Source organism: Pleurotus ostreatus (assembly GCF_014466165.1).
Source record: "Pleurotus ostreatus strain PC9 chromosome Unknown scaffold_7, whole genome shotgun sequence".
NCBI classification, from domain to species: Eukaryota; Fungi; Basidiomycota; class Agaricomycetes; order Agaricales; family Pleurotaceae; genus Pleurotus; species Pleurotus ostreatus.
This window is the reverse complement of record NW_023503162.1, coordinates 2,124,485-2,142,142: the sequence shown is the minus strand read 5'-3', so window position 1 is coordinate 2,142,142 and position 17,658 is coordinate 2,124,485. Positions and strand designations below refer to the sequence as shown.

The 17,658-nt window shown below is 51.5% G+C and overlaps 7 protein-coding genes and 1 non-coding gene across 8 annotated transcripts; 1 reads left to right on the top strand and 7 right to left on the bottom strand.

The window, feature by feature from the left end:
• Positions 1-10: 10 nt before the first annotated feature.
• Positions 11-82, bottom strand: PC9H_009982. Its single transcript has one exon. It is a non-coding gene; the product is annotated as a tRNA-Asp (tRNA).
• Positions 83-166: 84 nt separating this feature from the next.
• Positions 167-1,839, bottom strand: PC9H_009981 (uncharacterized protein; the record flags this gene model as incomplete). Its single annotated transcript, XM_036779476.1, has 2 exons — positions 167-1,524; positions 1,587-1,839. 2 exons carry the CDS (start codon positions 1,837-1,839, stop codon positions 167-169), a joined length of 1,611 nt encoding a protein of 536 aa, XP_036628865.1.
• A 769-nt stretch (positions 1,840-2,608) lies between these two features.
• On the bottom strand, positions 2,609-5,478 carry PC9H_009980 (uncharacterized protein; the record flags this gene model as incomplete). The annotated part of the gene is made up of 12 exons (XM_036779475.1): positions 2,609-3,819; positions 3,880-4,035; positions 4,087-4,303; positions 4,362-4,388; positions 4,444-4,586; positions 4,644-4,772; positions 4,815-4,837; positions 4,920-4,964; positions 5,040-5,053; positions 5,116-5,222; positions 5,272-5,343; positions 5,403-5,478. The coding sequence occupies 12 exons, from the start codon at positions 5,476-5,478 to the stop codon at positions 2,609-2,611; spliced, it is 2,220 nt and encodes a 739-aa protein (XP_036628864.1).
• Positions 5,479-8,689: 3,211 nt separating this feature from the next.
• PC9H_009979 (uncharacterized protein) lies at positions 8,690-9,816 on the bottom strand (the record flags this gene model as incomplete). The annotated part of the gene is made up of 5 exons (XM_036779474.1): positions 8,690-9,204; positions 9,258-9,411; positions 9,474-9,595; positions 9,655-9,677; positions 9,728-9,816. 5 exons carry the CDS (start codon positions 9,814-9,816, stop codon positions 8,690-8,692), a joined length of 903 nt encoding a protein of 300 aa, XP_036628863.1.
• A 182-nt stretch (positions 9,817-9,998) lies between these two features.
• PC9H_009978 (uncharacterized protein) lies at positions 9,999-10,796 on the top strand (the record flags this gene model as incomplete). The annotated part of the gene is made up of 4 exons (XM_036779473.1): positions 9,999-10,259; positions 10,309-10,401; positions 10,458-10,547; positions 10,614-10,796. The coding sequence occupies 4 exons, from the start codon at positions 9,999-10,001 to the stop codon at positions 10,794-10,796; spliced, it is 627 nt and encodes a 208-aa protein (XP_036628862.1).
• A 249-nt stretch (positions 10,797-11,045) lies between these two features.
• On the bottom strand, positions 11,046-11,851 carry PC9H_009977 (uncharacterized protein; the record flags this gene model as incomplete). The annotated part of the gene is made up of 3 exons (XM_036779472.1): positions 11,046-11,397; positions 11,451-11,773; positions 11,825-11,851. 3 exons carry the CDS (start codon positions 11,849-11,851, stop codon positions 11,046-11,048), a joined length of 702 nt encoding a protein of 233 aa, XP_036628861.1.
• Positions 11,852-12,878: 1,027 nt separating this feature from the next.
• On the bottom strand, positions 12,879-14,211 carry PC9H_009976 (uncharacterized protein; the record flags this gene model as incomplete). Its single annotated transcript, XM_036779471.1, has 6 exons — positions 12,879-13,025; positions 13,086-13,607; positions 13,667-13,883; positions 13,947-13,963; positions 14,017-14,096; positions 14,148-14,211. The coding sequence occupies 6 exons, from the start codon at positions 14,209-14,211 to the stop codon at positions 12,879-12,881; spliced, it is 1,047 nt and encodes a 348-aa protein (XP_036628860.1).
• Positions 14,212-15,124: 913 nt separating this feature from the next.
• PC9H_009975 (uncharacterized protein) lies at positions 15,125-17,496 on the bottom strand (the record flags this gene model as incomplete). The annotated part of the gene is made up of 6 exons (XM_036779470.1): positions 15,125-15,146; positions 15,203-16,484; positions 16,541-16,638; positions 16,701-16,826; positions 16,878-17,224; positions 17,278-17,496. The coding sequence occupies 6 exons, from the start codon at positions 17,494-17,496 to the stop codon at positions 15,125-15,127; spliced, it is 2,094 nt and encodes a 697-aa protein (XP_036628859.1).
• Positions 17,497-17,658: the final 162 nt, after the last annotated feature.

Below are 17,658 nucleotides of genomic sequence, written 5' to 3'. Positions count from 1 at the left end.
AGACTCGGAACTCTCTGTCTGGGAGTCGAACCCAGCTTTCGCGCGTGACAGGCGCGTGTACTAACCGATATACTAACAGAGACTTGCTGGGGACGTGATACACGTGCAATATAGCATTACTAGCACACGATACCAATGCCAGTACATACAGATACATATTCAACAATTACGCAAAGACAGCAACTACCCCTCTTCCCGGTTTCGTTACTTTGCCTCCGCGCCCAACAGAGTCCTTTTCCGGTTCCCATCCTCCATCACCACTTCGCACGCTTGCGTGCGTCTGTTCACACCCAGCAACCGGACACGGCCATTCAAATGTCTGCTTCTTCCCCCGCCGTGAACGCCTCGTGTTCGCCTTCGATCCGCCACGTCGTGCCGAGGTGCCAAGAGGTGCAGCAAGAGGTGCGTGTAGTGGCCGGTTGCGCAGGGGGTAATTCGATGCTTGCAAGAAGGTGTCATAATCATTCGTCCCAGGTCCAAGGAGGTGGAGAGCTCGATGTCTTAACGGATAACGAGGTGCTGGTATAAGATCGTCGTCGTACCCATCGGCGCTCTCACTTCCTCCATCGCTGCCAGGTTCATCTTCCAGGTCCGCCGCCTTCGCTTTGCCCTTGTTCTTGCCCGAGGCAGAAGGAACGACGGTATCTGAAGAGGGAACGCCAGGTGTGCTGATATTGTCCAAGCACTCGCCATCAATAAGGTGCCCGCACCGAAGAGCCCATATACGACGCTTCCGCTCCTCCACCGGGCCTTTGGAAGATGTATGGCTATTCAGCAACAAAGGTTTCGAACAGCAAGCGCATACAAGAAGCGTCTTCATCTGCTTATTTTGTGTGTCGCATCGCACGCTGGAGGATGGACCTGCTTCTGTGTCCTCATCTGTTAAAACAATGGGATTCTCCGAAGATGTTACGGGGAAAGACGTGGACGGTCTGTCGGAAACCGCATCATCGGAGGCAAAGTCAAACGTGAACCCCGCCTCAGGTTTGGAGGAGTGTGTGTAGTGCGGAGAGTAATCAATCTCCTTACGGGCTTCGGGGGCGTCGAGGACATGCATCAACATGTTCCACTCCGAGAAGAAGGGCGGCTCCATTATATCGTGATCGTCCAGGCGATCGAATGCCGAGTAGAAATGTCGAGTGCGAGCAGGCCTTTGCACCCGAGGGCCGCGCCTAACTCGACGCTCTGGTGATTCTCTCTGATTGCGCAGCTGTAGAATCGCGCCGCCGAATCCCATGACAGGTACGTGGTGCGAAGGCTCTGCGCCCCGGATAGGGACGATAATTGAATTGCGAGCTGGACCATTAGAGTTTGTTCGTCGAGTGGACGGACCGCCTTGCATGTGGGCTTCGAATTCAAACGGTCGGGAAGACGGACGGATGAGGCCGTCCGGATGGGGAGGAGGCCGATGCCGCATCGGAACGAAGCTTTGGTGACCGGCGAGACGCCGGGGAATGGGTGGCACAGGCGGAATGTCGTTGCGCTGGGGCGGCGGGGGCAACGACCTCAGGCGTGAGTGGGACGCTACATTCCCACAAACATTATGAGCACCAGTGAGGCCTATTCCCTAATAGAGCATTACTCACCTCCTGTCTGAGAAGCACTGGTGGACGCGACTATCTGCGGCTCGTCCTCATCGCTGTCGAGGAGGGAGATAGTTTCAATATGTTCTTGAGGCGTTTGTATGCGCCTCCGCTGGAGGGGCCGTTGCAAGGCTGCAATTTCTTCATCGTCAAGCTCATCAACATCGATGACTTCAATGGAATCATGCGGGCGGCGGCGCTGCAAGATGGGTCCCTCACGCAATGCAGGAAAGAGACCCTCGAATATGGTGGCCATGGCGGAAGACGTTGGAACGTCGTCGATGTTGCGGTAGAGTTGGTGGAGGTGGCTTCGAGGTTGACAAAAGGCAGACCAAACAAGGACAATGTGCGAAGTGGGGCTTCGCCGCCTCGGCTTGGCAAAGGGCAACAGCAATCAATCACGTTACCTTGTTCCTGTCCGACGCTATCTAGGGGCTAGGAGCGCCAGTGAAATACCTTTTCTTCTTTCAGCAATCCTGGAACGGCCCACTACGTCCTCGTACATCGATCACGAAGTCAGTACGGGATTCGCGCCCGAAAACCATGGTATTATTGGGGAAGAGTTACGGAGATCAGATGTCCCCAAGTTCAAGCGCTCGAAACTCTCATTCCACGCGCGGGTAGGATATGTATAAGACTTCAAATTTTCAAGAGACTACGGCTCCAAGTATAGTCAACACGGGACTATGTAGAAGACAAAGGAGTACCACAAATAAGTAGTGGGGGGAGGCGCCGGCTATAATAGAAATTGTAGGACACCAACTCCAGTAGACTAGCTCTGAATATGCGGGCGTACGTAGGAAGAGCATCGGCGCCAGGTTTGCGAAAGCAACGCATCACTGGGAGGCGAAGGGGTGAGGGAGAGGAGACAGATATGCAGAGGAATCGACAGCGATAGAGATGAGACGTATATACATAGCGCATCTAGCACGACGAACAGAAGAAAATAGGAATACAATGGACTTTCATGACAGGTCGTGAACAGAACAGAGCGAGGGGGAAAGCAAAAAAAAACCGGAAGCTGCTCAGAGGGCTTGCATCCGAGACTGCGCGAACCGGCGTCGACCAGCGGAAAGGTCATGGGAGAAAGGTCGCCTGGCGTGCCCGTGAACGGCCTTGCTGAAGTCGCGCTTAACGTATTGATTGAACTGCTTGCCCAGGCCCGAAGAGTCGCGGACTTTGCACTTGACACCGTTCTTGTAGGATATCTTGTACGAGTTCGAACCGTTGGCTGGGGCAGCAGACGAAGCAGCGGGCGCGGGTGCGAGGATGACAGTAGGAGCAGGTGAGGCGGGGGTAGTGGTAGGCGAGGAAGGTTCGGAATCGTCACAATCTTCAGCATCGCCGTTATCGTCGGTCTTGGCCGGGGATGAAGAAGCTGAAGGCTTGGGAGCGGGAGAGGGCTTATCATCATCATCACAATCCTCATCATCGGCGCCGCTATCTGAAGATGAAGGGGCTGAAGTAGGTTTGGACACGGGAGATGAAGAAGCGGGAGTCGAGGGCTCCTCATCGTCACAATCCTCATCGTCAGCGTCGCCATTGGTGCTGGCTGGGGAAGAGGTAGCTGGGGTAGGTACGGAGGAAGGGGAAGAGTCGGGAGAAGAAGGCTCGTCCTCGTCACAATCCTCGTCATCGCCGTCTTCATCGCCGGCATCCGGTGATGTGGTAGATGGAGCGGCCGTAGGTTTGGGTGCGGGCGCGGCGGACGAAGAACCAGAAGGAGCAGCAGGTTCGTCGTCGTCATCTTCATCGCAATCTTCGTCATCGTCGCCGTCTTGATTATCATTAGCTGGGGATGGGGTCGACGAAGTGGGTGCAGGAGCAGGGGTTGAGGATGCAGAACCGGTGACTGCTGGAGATGTCGCGCCGCCGCTGGAGCTTGGGATAGCAATGAAAGTATTCCCGGCATCGGGAGACGTTGGAACGGGCGCGGCACTCGAAGCGGCGGCCGGAGTGGACGAAGCGGGCTTCACAACAATCGGGGACGAAGCGGGCGCAACGCTAGATGAGGCGGCGGAGGTACTGGCGGCTGCAGTAGATGAAGTCCGGACACCAGCGTCTCCATTTGAGCCAGGAGTCACAACCTGACCTCTCGGGGCTGGGTTGTTGGCATCTGTGTAAACCCTGACGGGCGCAAGGAGTGCTGGCCTTGAGGTCTCGGGGAACATCGTGGCGGTCTTCCCAGCGGGCTGCACGGGGTTGTTACCGGGGAGTTTGGTGAGCATGCCCGTAGCTGAAGCCAAAAAAGTTAGTGACTCCGCTGGATGAGGTTCGACCGTCAGATTTGACTTACTGGTTTCGTCAACGGTAGGAGTGATGTAGCACTTCTTGTCCTTGGTGAGGGTGAAAATCCCTTTGTCGTTACAGCACTTAGGATCACCGTAAATGTTGCAGTTGCATCCATCGACAGCTTTCTGGAGAACACCAGCATCCCAACCGTTGATGAAATCTACAAGAAACCATCAGGGCGACTCGATGTGAAATAGACAATGGTAATTACCAGCGTGGTATCCGTAGCCAGTGGGGTCGCCATGTGAGAACACAAGAGGCTGATCCTTGTTCATGGCCTGATCACGCGGGTACTTGTTGGTATCCCAATATACTTCAATGAAGATACGGGGAAGCGTGATAGGGAACTTAGGATCCTTGCATCCACCCGTATCAGGACCATTAGCTTGGAAAGCGACGTGCGACTTGTGGTCCGGAGAATCAGTGTTCTGGAGGGAGCATCAACATCGCATTTTATACGGTTGAAGAGCTAAATCCGTCCCATACCTTGCCATCCCAGCAGTTGGGAAAGTTCTGTCATATAATTAAATTAATATAGCGTTTCATGAAGGTAGCAAGCGTTACTCACGATCTGTGCGCGGACACCGGATGGGCAAACCTTATTCGGGAGTTCGCTATGCCTCGTGGTTTGACCATTGAAGTCAAGGCAAAGGAAAGTAACGGCCTGTTGCGCAAAGCTATTACTGTCGTAAGTGCGGAGCAGAGGGCTGCCTAAAAAGACAGGCGTTATTATATATGGCTTGGCTTATCATCTGCAATTCAACTTACCACTAAGCATCCGGAACTGATATCGAATCGCGAGGTTAACATCCTTCCAGAAGTACGGGAACGCGAATGTTAGACTCACGTCATCGGGAAATGCCGTCGTAGTACCAGGCTTATCGTCGAACAAGTAATCTAATGATTGCCATGAGACATGTCAGTCTTGTTCACGCACACCAACAGCGAAGAAAAACGCACAACTATCATACGGAAATTAGAACGCGAGGACAGATCAAACATGTTTTAATAGGTGCTGTGATGAGGCTGATGAATGGAACTCACATCACGGCGCCACCCGTCAAGCTAGAGAAGTTGCCATTGGCCCATCTAAAAAACAAGGCACAGGTGAGACAAACAAGTTTCGTACACGGGACAAATAGTGAAACCGAAAAAAATACGCACTGGAAGTAAAGATGCTGAACGTTACAGAAGGATTCGTCAGTGTCAAGCTCCATTGTGGACAGAATGGATAACGTACGGGGAACCAGTAATTGGACTTGTCTTCTGCAATGGGGATTGACGTGCATTGACTCTGGCGAAGCTTGGCGGTGTCGGTGGTCATCGCAAAGTTGCTTCCACCAAGAACTAGATGCATATTTGGTAACCGTCAACACGCCGTAGACTGATAGCTCACCTGAGTGGACATGCGAAGAAATGGTGCCGGGGTTGACGATGGGATCAAGCCGTTCAGTAGTAATGAAGTTCTCTACAAATAAACTATATCAGCCAAAGTTTCTGCCTACCGTCGGCCGCAGCTGAACTCACCGATTCCCATTAGCCAGTACGCATTGGCTACGGATGCTGCAGTTACGAGAGTGAGGAATGTCGTTACGGGTGACATTGTGGGTGAGGGAAGAGGGAGTGTCGGACGAAGGAAGGTGAGAGTCCTTGCCAATGTGAGGCCACGGCGTGGACGTTATATAACGACGAGGAAAGGAAGAAAATGAAAGGAAGGAAAGAAGTGCTGAACTCAATCCAACCGCGCATGCAGCATTAATCTCTCCGATTGCTGTTTGGCTATGTGTACGTCGAGTGTTAGGCGCCCAGCGCCTAGCCGATTTAGGAAGGCAGTGGTGCCTTAATTGTTTTGTTTCCCTGGCGACCTCCATATTTAGGCAGTTTTGTATCATCAAAATGCACTTCCTTCTCGCAAAAAAACATCGCCGAACTAGAAAATTAGCACATCGCCGAGTAAAAGAACCATCCATGGGAAGTATGAGTATCACGCCGTTCTGATAGTGAACGAAGCCCACTGCGAAGCTTAACTGTATTGTGCCGATGAATTGATTCTGACAGTTTCACCAGCGCCGAGAGCGATTGCTTCAACCCTGGCGTTTTGCTTCAAGAGTCAACGTATCAGGTGCGCAGCGGCGTCCAACGTCTAACTCGAATGGATTCGTGTCTTCATCCACGGATGTCTGATCTGTCTCACATTTCGAACGTTACGATAGAATCATCGCAAAGATGCTCAACCTCTCATGACCGAAGGAAATTGCATAACGTTCCATTGTTTCCATTCGCTGCTTAGACCGTATACATACCTGGTGTACGGCACCGGCTTCTATCATCCTATTGAAAGCTAGAGCTTATGGGGTCGCTATTTGGAGACCTATTCAATGCTCCAGCATCCAGCATCCAAAAAGGATTGACAAGTCACATAAATGTAAGTTTCCACTCCCTAATCGGCTTTCATCGTATATGAATCCATAGTCAACTAGCAAACGACATTGGAGCTATGGCGCTTACGCTCAATAGGCTACTACCAGTACCGCCTCGCTTTCTCATTCCACCGGTGGTCGAAGCCTTCGAGAACATATGGCGGTGGCGCTATCAGTTTTACGCCGATCGAAAGATTCGATCACAAGGGGCGCGCACGGGTTCAAACGTTCATCTACTACTTACTGTGGAGCAGCTTACAGCTTAGTATACCAGACATCCGAGGACTCCTTTGCTAGCCCCTCTGATCAGCCTACAGGAACCCATATTGTCCAATGCGGTCACCACGATTTTACCTAGAAGCCTTCGTCAATCATTCCCATCCATCGCGACTAGAGTACAAACGACTCGCCTCGAGGCCATTGACTGTGAAACCATGCTCCGGCACTCATTTACTCGCTACTTTTCGATCGTCCACACCTTAGCGGCATCCGTTTTCAAGCACCGCGAAAGGAGCCCATTCCTTCTCGCTTAACGTTGACATCACGGATGCTGATATACCTCAGTGCCGCCGGGACGGATGATGGTTTCATGGACCAACGAGTAATGGGGTTTTGGAGGCTGCCTTGATTGCACAAGACAAGAAGGTTGCCTGCAATAAGTGGCAATAGCTCTTCTGATGCAGTTTCGCTAATGGCATTAGTACTTCATGATTGAATGAGCTTTCAAATACGGTTGAACTGTTTCCAGCCACACCGAAACCCAAGGAAGCCTATCCAGGAATACAAGCAGCTGAGGAGCGCCGGCCAGGCTCAGTCCATGTCCCGGCGAAGCTCAAATAAACATCTACATGCGTTGAAGGAATACTTCTTCATAGGAGGGGCTTATATTAGATCCTCCATCCGCACGCCCCTAACTGGCCGTGCACAACGGACGTACATCTGGCGGATTTAGGAATGGATAACCTTCTCGGACTCGGAGCATCATTGCGCAGACAATGACCGTCGAACCACTACTAATAGCTTCGATGCCTGAACAACCGCGATGGTTGTCAATTCCATTGATGAAGTCAGGGCGACTCGAAATGGATGAACATTAAGTTCTCGGGGCCTCCCATGACCACTTCTGGAGGCTATCCTGGCCTGAAATCCTTTGATCGAATTCAAGCTCAGAGTACTAGTATGTACTGACTCGATCGAAGTGGTTAGGCATGGGGGATATCCAGAAGCTTTGGATTGGGCGCCTGTCCATGCGCACGAAGTCCAGAGGCAACTTGAATCGAACTGTGCTATTGGACCAGAGCTTGTGTGGGCGATAGATCCTACGGTCACTGCTTCTGGCCGGTATACCTTCGCTTCCATGCTCCAGCCTTTGAAGTACTGCACCAACGTGAACAGGACGAGATTGATCCAGAAGCCACTGATGAAAACGATAATGGGAGAAGTATAGATGAGATAAGATAGAAGGCGACCACCGATCAGCATGATCAAAAAGAGTCGGAGCGTACACCGGTAACTGTTGGGTTCGACGGAGTCCAGTCCAAGTAATCGTCTGGGTCATGACCACGGTGGAGGGGATATGGAGTTCTTTGGTGTGGAGGGCGGAAGTGTTGTAGGGGCCAATGCTTCGACGCACATCCTGTGGCGTACATACTCGAACGTAGAATGCATGCGCTTGAGTTAGCACAGAGTAATCGCAACCGGAATGAGCAACCCACCTACTGATGTCCACTATTGATGTCAATAGGGAGAAATTTCATGAGGATGATGATCAAGGTGCCCAAAGGAGGACTCGAGGAGATGGAGTTCGGTGTTCAATGAAATTCACCCGCGGCTATCCCTTCAATTTTCCTCCCCTTCGAATGAGTGGGTCACGCCTCCAGCAACCTACGGGGCAATGTCGTTAACAATCTTTGCATAACAATTGATGAGAGGCAGGAGAATGTCGGCATCCCTGATGTGCATATCCACTGCTGTGGAGAACCCTATCACGCTGGTACTGGATTCGGAGATGCTAAGCTCACGATTGAGGAGGACATCGAAGCGCTCTCGCGTTCGCATTTCTGCCTTTTACCTGGACGGACACGTCGAGATGAGTGCTTGATTTCGATAACGGACTCTGGTGACTGTAGAAGTTAAAACCAGGCATCACGTGGCCAAACGGAACGGAGGAATGAATTTCGGAAATTCAGAGTCAAGAAATGCCAACTGTGGGATAATAACAAAAGTGTGCAGTCACCCTTACGAGTATAGCACTGGCATACCAGTAAGAGATAAACAAAATATGTATGAGAAGGCGTGTGCTGTACTTTGGACATGATCCAACCCCTTTAGCGAGAAGTGGAGAAATATCCTGACCCCAAGCAAGCAAACTGATGTGCCATACATAATTACTTGTTACTCATTCTGGGTCTTCAACGCAGCCTCCCACATCCTTCTAATGGCTCCCCAATATCTCGCAGGATCGGTCCGAGCATGAGCAACATGCGGGCTATCTTCATACATCTCAACTCGAGTATCCAGCCCAGCCTTCGCGCTCAGCTTCGCCGTTGCATCAACGTGCTCCCACGGCACTAACTCATCCGTCTTCGAGAACACATACAATCTAGGCGTACGCGCGTCCATCCACGGTAGAATGTTCGGTTTCACAAAGTTGTCGGTTATTACCTGAAAGGGTGATCGGTGGCCTAGCAACTTCCCTCTGACGTAGAGTGAAAAATAGAAGATATGGATGAAGACGAGCGCCAAATACTTGAGAATGGGGTTCTTGACGAATCCGCTGAACGCGCGTTTTGTAGTGGTGAAGTTGCCTCCGGGGGATGAGTCTATGATCATGGCAGAGATGTGGCGGACCGGGGTGCATCCCATAACTGATAATAGCTTTGCCAGTGCTACGACGTTGAGAGATCCGCCTTCGAACAGAGAGTCAGCGTGTACTATAGTTTATGACAATTCTAGACTGTACCATTAGAAAATGAGTGAAGCAAGATCCGTGGTGTCGATAGGGGAGATAAAGTAACAGGTAGTGGTGGATCTATGAGAGTAGATGGACGCCCGTTGGTAAACTTGATGCACCCTAGCGTGTTTAAACAAGCCACCAGCGGCATTATCTTCGAGGCCTGGCCCGAAGTCAACCCAAAGTGAGTGTTTCGATTACAAGGCTATAGCGCGTGCCACTCACGATTGTCCGTTCAGAACTCCAAAAGAAATTGTGATACGAGCGCAATAGGAATATGGTCGCGTTCGGATACCTCTCCCTATACACTTTCGTGTATTTTTCTATATGCGCTAGGTTGGCGCCGACTTTCAATGGGTTCTTATCCTCAGCTATATTGAAATTGCGGCGAACGTGGCCCACTTACGCCAACCGCAAACGATGATAACACTCCGAAAGAGTTCAGGTTCAGCGTATCCAAAAGACAATAATCTACTCACTTGGGATCTTCTCCGCCCTCGACCTCAGTCAGTCCTTCCCCAAAGGAAACTAGAACGCCAGGTGAAATGGTTGTAAAGCCTTGCTGCATTGTGGGTGAAGGGAAATAACCTGTTGAAGTTCACTGGGATTAAGCGGGGGTTTCCATTCCCCAGATTTCTTTCGCCAGCTTGTGGCGAATTGCACAACGACTCTTGGGGAGCCGGTACCACCGACGGCTCTGAGACCCTGAAGCTAAAGAGTGGCAGTGCTGAGCGCCAATTTCTTTCCTTCATGCTTCGAGTTCTCCAGGGAGCCATCGCACCATTTGCATGTAACCAGACTCCCCATCCTTGGCGATGTCTCAGAAATGGGTTTGCAACTAGCACGGGAGTATTTTCACCAGCTCTCAAGAATCCCCCACGGTTGGAAAATTTGGTAACTACTCAGGACGCCTCTGAAGCACGCGAATGGGTTGCCCAGTTCAAGGGCCAGCAGGTACCTAAGAATGTTGTCGAACTGAGCTTTTCGCGAAGTTCTGGGCCTGGCGGTCAAGTGAGCAGATAAGTTTATACGGCGGATCGAAGTTCATGATATTCTGCAGAATGTGAACAAAGTGAACACTAAAGTTACGCTTAGATGCCCCCTGAACTCGGCTTGGATTCCTATGTGGGCACACGCTGCCTTACGCAAATTGGTATACTTACTTAGATCTGACTCTGGATAGCATCCTCTGATTGTTGAATTCTACAGCCGACATATGTCTCATCGTCCCAATCCTTGCTCATTACATCTACGTCGTCCCGCTCACAAGCACAGAACATCGATGATTGTCTTGCAAAAGTAGCTAACTATAAATTCGGAATGCTACTAAATCTCACTAATGACATCCTCCTTCATATACACTAGCTTCATTCACTGGTTTTATCAGCCTCTATTGCCCCAATTCGAAATGAGCCCTCGGCAGAGCAGAAGCAACGCGTCGCCAGCTTAGAGCGAGCGGAAAATGCGAAACGAAGGAAAGAAAAGACATATCGAAGCGACGTCAAGAAGGGACGAGCGAGCGGTAGACGAGCAAGTAACTGGGACTAGGCAACAGTTCGGCAAAATATCAACCGCTCTCACCCATTATCGCCCGCAGTTAAGTACGACCTTGATTAAGGTCTACACGAAAACCCATTGTGAATACATTTCTTAGGTCGCAGGTTAGTGAATATCATTCGCTCACACGTGTGCAGTCATCATTCACACATAAATTCTTCACTCCCTACAGGCTACTGTAAATACTATCGGACATGCCCAACATCTGCAGCTTTCAAGCTCCTAAGAAATATCACGCTCTTAATTGACTAGCTCCCATCCTGGCTTCTTCGGCGCGTTGTCGGCAATGTTGCCATATACTACACCGCCGTCGGTATCGACGAAGCGGCCAGTACCCAAGTCTTCGAACTCGAAGGTCCAATCGCCATTGCCTCCTCCAGTGAGGTTTCCCTGGCTGTCGATCTGAATAGGCTTATCTTGTCCCCACGCCCACAAAGTCACAGCGTCGGAGCGAATCATAACCGTTTTCTCTGGCACATTCTTTGTGACCACGCGGAACATGGTACGCCTGGTGTGGGACGCGACCACTCTGCCTCTGCTAGGGTCGTAGAACCAGTACGTGGAGGGGTCAACCTTGGAGCGGACGTAGAACCTATGGTCGTGGTCATTTACCACTAATACCAGCCAAATCGGCAAAGCTCTTACCAGTCTCCGCTAATGAGGTCAGTTGCACCCTGGTCGGGGATGATGTCTATTCCTCGTGCAGTGCTTTCGTTCTCAGTCATAACGAACGCTCGGCCGCGGAAGGGCTGTGCAATCTCGTTGAGGCGTGCATCGCTGAAGAAGTTGAGGATGTTGAAAACCGCAACGTTGTGGTTATAGAACTGGGGGTTGACGCGTTTGATGTCGGCGAGCAGGTTGGCATTTGCTCCTGCTAACTTTGCTCCCGAGACGGCGCGCCACCATTCGTCAGCCGTGGCGGCGTCGCAAAAGATCATGACCATGCGCCAAGTGACGTCGGTGCTGACCTGGGGGATGAGGTGAGCATACCGTTTATACCAGAAACAAGGAGTCCTGACCTGAGAGAAATAAGCGTAGAAAGGCATGATGCTGAAGAGTGAACTTGTTGTGCTTGAGTTCTAGTAGTTGGGGCTACTGAGGTAGGTGTGGTATGAAAAGAGCAGACTTTATACCTTTCGTCCTCCAAGACCCTTCGCCGTTTTGAGATTCTCCCTCTTCTCTTCGCTTGATGGCTACAGTCCTTTGGTGAGTAAGCCCCTCTTCCTCCTTGCTATCATTCCTAACAATTCTCTCCGTCGGGACGTGGTTGTTTCCAGTGGCACTTTGACACATTGTGGCACCTCCTCGAACGTTCTAATGTCTGCACGGGGGCCAATTTGTGCTCAATGAGGCATATTCGAGCCCCAATTCTTTCTTTCTGATCATTGTTGTCCACGAATTTCAATGCCAGACGCGAACAAGAACACAAGCGATGTCGCCGACTTTGCAAGATGACCTCTCAAGCCCCTCGCGGACCCATCGATCTTCCTGCTTGGTCGGCGTCGGCACTCACATTAACGAATACCTAGTGGAACGAGCACCTGAGAGGCTACTTGCCCTGGCTCTAACATCGTCCCCGTCGATTTTACCTTATGTTCGCGCTGCAATGACAAAAGTCTGAGGATGACGCCGTCACATGTGCACCACTGGGCATCTCCGAAAGAATCCAACCATTGAGTAACCTTCGTAGATCATAAAACCTGTCATGATTCTCCCTCGCTTCAAGACTCTGTACAGCCTGTCCAACGCCCCCGCTCGAGGGACATAAACAACGTGTCATGGGGCCAAGCCGGCCGACAAACATACTTACAACATCGGAAGTAAATTAAGTCCGTGCTTTCAGTTGCCGCGCCAAATATAAAACTGCTCTACTTCCGCTCATTGGTTATTTGTTATGTGAACCCGACGGAATGTCGTACGTTGCAGGCTTAGGGAGGGAAACTCCGACCTCTGGTGAGGAAGGATCCATTTGCGTGGGGCTACTGCGTTGAATGGGGAATCATAGAATAGTAGATCAAGATACCATACGGGGGATGACAGTGGTGATTGGCAGACTCATTTTGCGCAGGTGTCTCAACTGGAGCAACTGCACTGGAAACCAAGGTACCGCCTTTCTCCCATTCCGCAGTACCTTCTTTCCTCCCTTTCCTCTGCATCGAGGTCAATCTCCGTTCTATCATCATCCTCAGCGCCCCATGATTCGAAGGGGTTGCTTGCCATCTAGAGCGGCGGAGCTTAGTGAGTCATACGAAAATCACGTCGGAGAGCAAGAACACCCACATGCATGACCTTCGCTAGAATCCTCTTGCCGCTGGTCGAATCCTTTTCGCATTTGGATATCACTTCTTCGAGCACCCATTGCCGCAGCACGAATCTTGGATTCGTCGCCTTGGCCGCTTTCTCCCGGCTGACATCGTAGTCGAACTCGGTCTCCTCTCCATGTGGCACCCATTCTTCCCTTTCACTCTCAATACGCGTCGAATACACCTCCAGCCACTTGAGCCAATCACTCGTCGCTTGACCGTGGTCCATTATCTGAGCCTCTGGGGTTAGCGCTAGCAGATCTGTTATGAACGCTTGCAGAGGAGGAAGGCCGGTGTGACTCGACGGTGGTTGGTTGTTGGTTGCGTCGACCGCCTTATTCGCCGCATCCGAAGACCCCAAGCCCAGCATTGAGGGGCGGAAGAAACATAGCTTACGGAAGGTCGAGTGGAAGTCAAGCCTATGGTCCTGCATTATCTTCAATAAAGGTTTGAATAATTGGCTGTCATCTCGGGGAGTCCCTCTACGAAGAGCGAGGCGCTATAAGGATGGAAAATGGAATCAGAGACGGTTGTAGCTACACCTGGGGAGAGGGGTACCTTGCGCATTAACTGGGAATATTCTTGCGACGTGGTTTCTTGCATAACCCTCTCCATTTCATTTTTAACTGCGTCTACAGCGTTCTCGCGCCATTCGTTGATCTTGTCGGAGGATACTCCATCGGCCCAACCTGCTGCGACAGCTTTACCGCCGAGTTCCATCTCAGCACCTATCAGAGGGGCCAGCGCGTTGAGCAAGGCACGCAATGCGTAGATTCTGCAAAGGGAACGCGGTCAGATACGAGTTAAATATCAACCCACTTCCGAAGTCTTGACATACATCATATTTGGTTGGTACTGGGTCCACTCATTAATCCGGGAGTCTTGGACAAAAAAATACTGCGACCCACCATGTATGCGTATCTCCCAGATTCGTCCGTATGATTGCAGATATGAAACGGGTTGAAAACATCCATGAAGGCATATGGACCTGTGTTCCTCTTCAGTGGGAGGAGCACTGAAAAAAGTAGTAAACACTAACCATAGTCAATCGTTAGCCCTAAGATAGAGACGCTGCAGGCGTAGAGGCTTGTCTGATAGATCATTACCTTGTAATCACCGGGGCACCGTGATATATCAATCCCACTAGTTCTCGTCCCATTTTCCCACTGTGGGGTGATACATCATGTCAAAGTTGCACGTGAAGCACGCCTGACCCTACACGTGAGGGCAGCGCGCCAGCGTCCGCCCCATGGTAGGTGTTGGGTGGAGGGAAGCGCCCTTTCCCCCCCAATGCGGCTGGGCGTCGCCATACCCGTTGGGGCTATTCCTGTCCACGCGAGCATCGCGTGTGGTGAAGCCGTTCCAAATCTAGGCGAAATCTAGCGATGGAGAGGGTCTTCTGCGTGAGATAGATTCATCTACATCCACCAAATCTGACTGGGTGAAAAACATGGAAAAAGACATATCATGTAGCGGATGCACCAGCCTTGGATACATGCAGGGCAGCTCGTTTCGTCCCGCCCTATCTGCTAGCACTGCTAGACACCCAATAAGATGTATTTCCATTCTGTAAAAGCGGTTATGTCAGGGATAAAACATACCACTATCATATCTGATCACTCGTTTAGTCATTCACGGTGGGTCCTGTTCTATCTGTGATTCAAACGTCCGACTCACGGTACTTCCGTAGTGAGAATTTCGTCATGAAAAATAACATACGGTAAAACACAGGACTTCGGAAGATATTACGCGACATTGGGCGCTACGGACTTGGGAGAATTTGCATGAACATTGAAGCAGTGATGTATCACATCGGCGGGCGCTACGGGCTTTGAGCATTTTTGCGTGCAGTGATGTATCACTTTTTAAGCTCTCACGTTCAGCCGTGGTTCATGTGTAATACATATGACATGCAGCAGGTATATTATCACATGGAGTAACAGACAACAAGCGTAACAGACAACCTATACAACAACACGACAGAAGACTGAGCGCAGATATACTGGTAGGAATCAGTTAACGGCGTGGGCGAGGGCGACTAAGTAAAGAGAAGTATTAGCGAGCTCTGAATCAGGATATCATAAAATAACATACCGGTTCTCCTTTATCTTTGGGGGGATCTTGTCTGTGAGTGCTTCTATCTCAGTGCGCGTCTGGGTCTTGCGAAGGCGCTTAGTAGATACAATGAGTGCGGGCTCGAGACCGTCGTTCCTGGGCCGCTTTTGACTGGCACGAGCCTTGGTGCTGATGAGCGGGACAGTAGGTGTGTCGTTGGCGTCGTTGGCGACAGGGAGCGTGTCGGGCTTGTCGTGGGCGACAGCAAAGGGGGGATTGTTGTTGGCGAGGGCGTCGTTGACGACAGCGAGGGGGGGATTGTCGTTGGCGTCATTGGCGACAGGGAGCTCGTCGGGCTCGTCGTGGGCGACAGCGAAGGGGGGATTGTCGTTTGCGTCGTTGGCGACAGGGAGCTCGTCGGGCTCGTCGTGGGCAACAGCGAAGGGGGGATTGTCGTTTGCGTCGTGGGCAACAGCGAAGGGGGGATTGTTGTTGGCAAGGGCGTCGTTGGCGACAGGGAGCTCGTCGGGCTCGTCGTGGGCAACAGCGAAGGGGGGATTGTTGTTGGCAAGGGCGTCGTTGGCGACAGTGAGGGGGGGATTGTCGTTGACAGTCCCAGTCTGTTTTTTACTGACGCGAGCCTTGGTACTGGCTTTTCGGTTGCCCCGAGCCTTGGCACCGGCTTTTCGACTGGCAGGAGCCTGGATACCCGCCACAGGGACAGTAGGGGGGCCGTTGGGCGCAGGGGGTGGAACAATGGGTGTGTTCGTAATGGGTGTGTTCGATACAATGAGAGTGTCGGTATTGAGACCGTTGGCAATGGGAGCATCTGGGACCACCCCAGGTGCGATAGAACCGTTAGTGCTGAACGAGTATGGAAAGCTGGCTAGAGGAAGGAGGAAACTGGGGAGTGGCGCAGCCAGCTCCTCAGTAAGGGAGGGGTACCCGATGAATCCCGCATCGGTTCTAGTGTCCATGGTGTTGAGTGCAGCCGCTACGTTGAACCCATCCCACAAGGTAGGGTCAGCTGTGTCGCTCACATCGCCGTATTCAGTGGGGAACACCATGGGATCAATGGGGAACGGAACTGTCGGGGGTCCAGGCATGGGGTTTACTTGAGCGACATCGACGGCTGCGACCACATTGGCACCGAACTCTCTTTGAGTCGGCTTGACGGTAGGGCGAACATTTACGAGCGGGGTTGTTGCAGGGGGCACAAGAACTGGGCTTGGGCTGGGGGCCGGGCTTTCGGGAGATGGGGTCCCATTCGACCCGGACGTGGTGGCCTTGTTTAGAGCTCGTTCCTCACAGTCTTTGGGTGCTAATGAACATCCTCATTAGTCAACTTTGGTGGATGAAGCACGCATTGCTACTTACTGTAGCAAGTCTGTAGGAAGCGCTTGAAGGCGGGTACATGAGCCCGCATGAAATTGGGGTCGTACTGCGAATGTGTGAGTCCAAGTATATTCCTGCCACTATGAAAGCTTCAAACAAGATAGTGTCAGTTAGAGTATATACCCAATACAAATGGACTTACGCTACGGTGCTGATTTGGCCTGCGTTCTTGGGATCCGGTCCGCCCGCCAGGAGGACAAACGACCAACCGCTTGCAGCAACTTGTTCCTCAAAGATGTCAAAGTTTGCTGAAATGGAATCGATCCCGCTATAGAAGATGTTAGTAAAGGTATGTGATCACCAAAGATGGTGTACGCACACATTGTAGCTCTGAGGAGTGGGAGCCTGGCGCTCTGCGGTGTGTTTTCTCTTTGCAGCACTCTCTGCCAGCAGCTTGGCGTGCTCCTCCACAATCTGCTCCTGGATGTGCGGTGGCTCCAAACGAAAAGCCTTGTCAAGCTCAGAGCGAATGAGCTTCAAACGCACCGTTTCCGGGGGGTTTTTCTCATTGAAGATGGTGGCTACTTTAGAGGCGACCCGAGTGTTGTAGTACTGCTCAGAGTAGAGCTCGAGAAGCTGTGGAGCGCGTGTTCTTTTTGCTGACTTCACTTTTTTCGACACTTTGGCTTTTCGGACCGCATGATTACGGAACCAGGTTTTGATATACTGGGACAATTGTCAGGGTCGATGTATGCCTAAACTCGGAAATCTTCACTCACCTGCTGTCTTTCATCGATTGCGTCAGTGAGTGCCTTTTTTCGCTCGCCCTCTTCCATGATGCCCGCGTCTTCATCCTCCGGCCAAAGCTTGAGCCAGGCTTGGAACGTACTTGCCCAAAACTTCGCCCACGCTCCTGTTTTCTTGACCTCGAGGTAGTCATTCACGAGGTTCTCGAGGAATGCCTTTTGGTCTGCGCTCACTTTCTCTGGTGGGGCCATTGAGACAGCGAGCTTGCAGCTAGTCCCTTTCTGAGTGAGCAAAAGCTTCTTTGCACACGATGTATCACCCACCCATTTTTTAAGCTTTGCAGGCCTCAGCGCACCATTGGTCGATACATCAGCGTGCTTTCTATATAAGCCGGCATTCTGTCTACCTTTCTC